Below are 6,890 nucleotides of genomic sequence, written 5' to 3' on the forward strand. Positions count from 1 at the left end.
GTTATGACAGGTTAGGAGAAATAAATTGTTATTGTTGATGTTTGATATAGTTGAACAGACGTACACGTGATTTACAATGGAATTATCCTAGGATATTGCTTCATTGGTGGTTCTCGAAGGAGAGAGACATGCATATGATTATAGTATACATACATATATATATATATATATAGATTGTGCATGTGATGTACCGGGGATATGGTATAGCTCGATGTAAAAGTGCGAAATGTAGAAGGCGTCAGTGGACGTTAATAAAATTCACGTGTAGATGAGCACGTACACAAAAGCAGATTGATCCACTGTGTTGCGGACGTGTATATACATATATATGTATATATAGCTGAAGGCGAGAGAGATAAGTAGAGGTGTAGAATTCGCGGAGGTTGGCATAAGGCAAGCGCGCGATTCTCGATACCGAAACAGTGATTACCGCAACTTCCTGGGCCGCGAGCACGATCGCCTCTCTCTCTCTCACGATGAACCCCCCCCCCCCCCCCCCCCTTCACCCTTACTCTCTCACCTCACCACGTTCTTCATCGATCCGTCGCGTGCGATTCGATTCCAATAATTTATCGATCTGTCGCGTCGCTTTTTATTCCCTCTCTTGCTTTTAACTCTAACGAATTAGATGGAAAAGGACGTTATAATATTACGTTTGGAGAAGGAGTTGGCGAGTGAGTGATATATAGCAGTGGTAAAAGGAGTTGTGCGGATCGGGCAGGAATTTTGGCGAGAATCTCGCGTTTGGTTTTTCGTATATGTGCGCGCGCTTGCTTGCTTGCACGGTGTAGAGGGAGAGACACGCACGAGCGTGTGTTGGCCGGGCTTGAAACGCGAAGGACGCTCGCTAATCGCGCCGGCCGGACAGCTAATTGAGAGTGGAGGAATATCAGCGAAGCGACCGGCCCGGCACACTCGCGTAACGAACGTTTCTCGTTGAACTCGCTATATAGGCGCTCGCGGTGCTACAGGACAGCCACGGCTGCCCTCGCCCTCGCGAGACTCCGGCCCCATCGGGCAACCAACAAAAACCAACAAACTCGACCATTGATCAATTAATTTGCACGGATCGCACTCGGCTGGTGAGCCACGCGTCCTTTCCTCTTATCGTTTCCTGCCGAATCCCCGCTCCGTACAAGTCTCTCGCGGGACACGAGTGTATAAACAAGTGCAGCGATTATTCGCAGAGACAGTGCATGGAAAAGGAAGTTGAGTGCCGGACGAACGGTGCATGGATTTCTCGGGGAGAAAAATCAAGTTGGAAAATAATGACGTAAGACGAGTCCAGGCGTTACCACGTGCGTTTTACATGGTTACGTGCTTCCCGAGTACCTCGACGGCGGAGTACCACGGAAAGCTGTCGCGAGACAATATCGCTCTGCGCGGGTATACACGCACACACACACACACATGTATATAGCGTTACGAAATGCAGCATATCAGTGGAGTGTCATGGAATACAGTTGTGACCTAGTGCACGTGGCGTTGGGTTCGCGACAAATGTACGCGCTATAGGTATTAACTTGCGACGAGCTGCCACTTGCCAGTGAGAAGTATTAACATTGCAGCCTTGAACGAATGCAAAAGGCGTGCGTCCAGCCATTTCTGAAAATTCCTTCAATTTTTCCAGGTGCGAGGAAGCTTCGATAAAAGTGACACGTTCGCGTGGAAATTCTTCCGGATGAATTGTTTCTCGAAATATTGTATACGAAAGCGTTGTTTTGTTTCTTTTGTTCTCCATGAAGGAATTCTCGTGAGAAAGCAGGAGGAACGGGGAAAAATCGATGCTCCGGTGGAAGTGTGAATAGCGGAAATGGATTTGATTTAATTGCTTTAACGAAAAAAAATGCACTCGTGTCAATTAAAACACTTATACGATCACTGAGAGAAGCGAGCTTCGACACCGTCAAGGTTCGAATAAAATATCAACTTTTGAGAAACCTATATATCCATCTTGGCGCGTTTCCTATTAATTCTCTCGATTAATTGCAACGGTGAACAATAACAGTCTTCCGGGAAAGATTTTTTTATTCTCCTTTTTCATCGAGTTATTTTTATGCGTAGTTGATTAGGGAACGCTTTACAGCTCGTTATACGAGGCCTTGTGGAGGACTATTAAATTTACATTCGGTTAATACAAATAAAAGCAAAGTAAAAGAGTGTTTATATATGTTTCGTTGAAATTGTGGTAATTAGGTTTGAAATCTTTAAAAGGCCATTTCTTTTTTATCGAATATTTTCTCTCTCCTCATCTGTTTGTTTGGCGCGCTCTATGCAAACTATAGGTATTGCTGACACAAGTGTTTTAATCGGTATATATATATATATACTATTTGTATAAACGTGGCACATTTTTCAAGCCCCTATATATATATATATATATACATATAGTATACGGTAAGGCGAGTAAATGGGATATAGAAGGTAGGTGCGTGCACGGTAAGAAACCGATTGACTTATTTTACAAGAGGCACAAGGGACAAGAAATTGTCTCTATTCAGCTTTTATCAGCAATTTTATTCGGTTTGTGTGTTACTAAATTCACACACACGCGCACAAACGCTTGTGTGCGATAATAGCGAAGAAATTGTAAAAGCATGCAATTAAGGGAGGATTGGTTTTTGCAGATTGGAATTGTGATGCGCGAATGTTGATTTTTTAGTGAATGCCGTACAACGAGCTGTTTGGGCCATGGGGCCCAATTCTGCTGGCGATAATCGTATCCGCGGTGATTATCGTCATACTTCTGCTGTGTGCCTGCTTCTTTACGCCCGGCTGCATCGGCTACGAATGCGTGAGGAAACCAAGTAAGATTCTTTTGTCGTCTTAATCGTCGCTAATCGCTAGCAGTTGGCCAATCAAGTCCAATCCCACACTGGCAGTAACCTTATCAGGAAGGCTTATATCTTTTGTTTACTTGGCGAAAACATTCCAGCGCCGCCATTAGCTTTTCGGTGCCGCGCCGTTCTCCACCTCAGATATTTCAACGAGGCGCATTTCGTGAAAACTATTCGATAAAATGAGTACGCCAATGCGAGAGATTTCGGAAAATATGAACAAATATAAATATGTCATTCGATTTTTATACGGAGGTTTTGCATTTATTTTTAAGTGGGACCGCGCGCGGAAGACGCGAGTCATCGGATGATTATTTTTAAGGTTATAGGAGCGTGGAATGATTAATTTCTCATGAATTCATTTGGCGATGATGCACAGCGCCATTTGTAGGTTAAGAAATGTAAAATTCTAGTGGCAAATGGCAATTGGCATGCGTGCACGTGCCATTGTTACTAAGGCATGCGCGAGATGTTCTCCTCGCGTTTCCTTTGCGCAATTACGTAATTCAGCATGTCGCGCAGCGCGCTCACCGGTTTAGTTGGAATCTATATACAAGAGCGACCTTCCGACAGCCTCGCAGTCTAGCCTCTATTGTTCCCCGTTAATAAATCTATTCAACAATACGGTATCCCTCGGCATGTAAATATTATGACTCTTAATCTCCAGTTTGATCTCCTTGAGATATATCAAAAGAAAAATAAACTTCTTCCATAAGTTGAAATTTTCTTTTGTGCCATTTTCATCCTTTCCTCAATATTACCTCAATTTTCGCCAATATAATCTAGCAAATACTTGTTTGCTTGAAATAAAACAATTCGATTGATACGATCAAAGGTATTTTTATCTCTTGCGTGTTATTGCATGATTTTTCGCTGAACAATCGTGCAGCTTTTGGATTGTGCAAGTTATCGATGCTCAATGGGTCCCGTTTTATGTGAATGGAATTGTGTAGAATTTTTGTCGATTCAAGCCCCTTTGCATCGCGTTTCATTTCTTTCTTCTTCTTCTGTTTTTTTGTCTGTCTACGAACAGGAAAGGAAGGCAAATCGGTGCCGTTTCGCGCGAGGAATAAATCCAGCAACGAAAATGTCAAATTGAGCGATGTTAGTTACAGATCGTGGAGATTGGGAAGCCTCTATGAAAATGGTATATGTATAAACAAACTTTTGTCGACGTGTGATAATGCTCTCGTTACGATGATTCCGTGGCAACGATTAATCTTTAGAAATTGCAATTATTGTATTGTAGGGACCATCAGCGAGAATGGGGAATCGCACAGAGAGTCCTGTAACATGAACAACTCTCCTTTGGAAAATGTCGACAGCTCTTCGACCTTGGTAACTCGACAAGCCCACAGTTATCTTTATATATATACAAATGGCATTGTCTACTTTTATGAAACTTTGAACCATTTTTCGCAGCATTTAATAAAGGAAGAAAATGACAAGTCTGAGAAGAAACCAAAGGAATTTCCCACGGAACTGACGATGAGTCTTCAATATTTGCCACCTTGCCAAAGCTCGGCCAGTGCAAAACTTGTAATTGGTATCGAGGTAGGTATTTTTCTCATTCTTCCAAAAATACAACACATGTATTCCTTCCACAATTGATCTTTTATTCTCTCAGCAATGATGTCTTACGCGCGATTGATAATAATAATATATATATATAAATGTATATATGAGATGATGATGAAACAAAGAGAAGTTTCTTTGATTGACATTAAAAATTATTGTTATATATTATTAGAAGCGAAGAATGTATATGATACATGCATCGATGAATATGATCCCCGTTGCATGCTGGGGATCGAATAACGAATCTGCAGTTTTAACAAGTTGATCGTGGGATTGCATGGGATTTTCAGGCATTGAGCAGTTTACCGCCGAAGCAATACAACTGCTCTATTGAGCCTTACGTGGCTGTGAATATCGTGAAGCTATCTTGGAGCCACCGGAAGCGACAGAAATTGCACAGTTTCAGGACGAGAGGCATCAGGCACACTGCCAGTCCAATTTATAGGGAAACCTTTGTTGTTGCGGATACTTCTCGAGAGGCTAAGGTAATTGGTCATTGAAACCCATGAAAACTCTCTATTATATATAGGCATTTCCCCCTCGCATAAATCTCGATTATCTTCCAGGAATGGGTTATGGACATAACGGCACACGATCACGATAGATACGCCAATCACACCGAATTATCCTCTTTGAGGGTACCCCTCAAGGAAGTTAAGAAAATCTTTCACAGCCCCGAAATTCACTTATTCAATTACACAATGAAACCATCCAACCAGGTATGCAGTATACATATAATATATACGAAGAAAAGAGTGCGAGTCAAAAATTTCATCACAATGCTAGCTCTATATATATATATATATATATACTTCACATCAAATCCCCCCAATATGTCTACATGCCAATTATTACTAGTTTTAAAGAGAATTTTGCATTATTACGGCGCGCAGAGTGTTATTAAATTTACTCACTTTACACCGTAATGTTTACATCCCTTTTATCAACTTTATGAACATTGCGATGTGAAATCAGTGATAATGTCTCGCGCTTCGCTCTAACGTTGAAATATTACATTTGTAACTAATGATAATTGCTACATCATGTGTGATTAAGAGGATACTGCTATCTATGCAATTGTTCTGCTGCTTATTTTATTTCATATTTAAAAGTTACCAATTTCTGTTGCTTTGCAGGAATTTGGAAGTATTTTATTGGGCATAAGTCATTTACCTACAGCACAGAGACTGACTATAACTGTTATGAAATTGCGCGATGTAAAATTTGCTCATTTGATACCTAGTCCTCAATCGTTCAGTAAGTATTTTCAATTTAATTTCTTTCTTGCGATCTTTTATTAAGGATTAAAAGTTGATTTTTTTTTGTTGGGTGGGGGGGTTTTCTACAGATCCATATGTAAGGATACTTATGTTAAACGGTAAAACCGGAAGAAAACTGAAAAAGAGAAAAACCAAATTTTTCATAGCGACTCCTCAGCCAGAGTTTAACGAGACTTTGACCTTTGATTTATCCGAAAATAAACTCGATAACGTTCAATTTTTAATTATACTCTGCAGCAAGGTGAGTGTCTTTTTTTTCTTTTTTTCGCGGGTTTATGACCGACTGAATAAATGCGCGATTGCCTTGTAAGGTAATAATTTGGTTTATCATTACTTTATTTAAATGATTTCATTATAGGCTGTGATAAGCGAACAGGCAAATGGAGAACCAAGTGACAGCGAAGATGCAGTAAATTCAATTGAAAAATCGAAAGATATTTGCATTGGAAAAACAGCTGTTGGAAAGGGTGTAAGGGGACCTACCGAAAGATTGCATTGGTTTTCCATTCTTCAAAATCCTAGAAAACTCGTCACTGTTTGGCACGCATTGAAATAACAATTAAAATATTATTTAATCGATAAGAATTATATCGCGTACCTTTCTCTAATTAGTTAAAAAATTTATTTATTTTACAATTTAATATTTGTTAATAAGCCTACATTATAAGGGTTTAACGCGACCAAAGATAATCAATATCTTGTCTGTTCCTTTTTAATTACTTAAACATTTAATTAAGAAGTCTACGCAGCTTGTGTTTCATTAATATAACAGTAACGAGGATACATATATGTATTTGTACACCTACAAATGTTATTTCTATGATTCTGCCAAGAAATCAATTTACAGTTGTAAATAAAAAGATATATCCATGATTGATAAAAATGGTAAGCTGATTTGTTAGGGCAATTCACGCACACACACACACTCTCTCTCTCTGTTCTGTTTTATCGATGGAACAAGCAGCTCTTATTGGGTAAAATCCAGGTGGCTACTTCCTACCTATACAGTAAACTGAACTTCCTATATTATCAACGTCGGATAATACTTTATTCCAAAGCATTAATTATTTCTTCATTTCCTTTGAAAAAGGAGGGGATTAATTAAAATTTATCTCGAGACAGGTACAACTTTCTCGTCTCTCATTTTATATAATCACATTTTTTCGAAAGAAAATCTCTTCCGAAGCAAACAATT

The 6,890-nt window shown here is 39.7% G+C and overlaps 1 protein-coding gene across 1 annotated transcript; it reads left to right on the forward strand.

Annotated features, from left to right (window-relative positions):
- Nucleotides 1-522: 522 nt before the first annotated feature.
- On the forward strand, nucleotides 523-6,584 carry LOC136772680 (synaptotagmin-2-like). Its single transcript, XM_066725806.1, has 10 exons — nucleotides 523-1,911; nucleotides 2,663-2,807; nucleotides 3,871-3,984; nucleotides 4,087-4,175; nucleotides 4,260-4,391; nucleotides 4,706-4,900; nucleotides 4,982-5,134; nucleotides 5,552-5,672; nucleotides 5,764-5,936; nucleotides 6,054-6,584. The coding sequence occupies exons 2-10, from the start codon at nucleotides 2,666-2,668 to the stop codon at nucleotides 6,249-6,251; spliced, it is 1,317 nt and encodes a 438-aa protein (XP_066581903.1). The 5' UTR covers nucleotides 523-1,911; nucleotides 2,663-2,665; the 3' UTR covers nucleotides 6,252-6,584.
- The last annotated feature ends 306 nt before the right edge of the window (nucleotides 6,585-6,890 follow it).

This window comes from Prorops nasuta, unplaced genomic scaffold (assembly GCF_024137725.1).
Source record: "Prorops nasuta isolate Cenicafe-Biocafe unplaced genomic scaffold, Cenicafe_Pnas_1.2 PNAS00004, whole genome shotgun sequence".
Lineage (NCBI taxonomy): Eukaryota > Metazoa > Arthropoda > Insecta > Hymenoptera > Bethylidae > Prorops > Prorops nasuta.

Excerpts from the sequence above, each read along its gene's own strand:
- LOC136772680 (XM_066725806.1), top strand. The coding sequence starts at position 2,666 with ATGCCGTACAACGAGCTGTTTGGGCCATGGGGCCCAATTCTGCTGGCG. Across the intron at positions 2,808-3,870 it reads CGAATGCGTGAGGAAACCAA|GAAAGGAAGGCAAATCGGTG; the intron begins GTAAGATTCTTT and ends GTCTACGAACAG. Across the intron at positions 5,937-6,053 it reads TAATTATACTCTGCAGCAAG|GCTGTGATAAGCGAACAGGC; the intron begins GTGAGTGTCTTT and ends ATTTCATTATAG.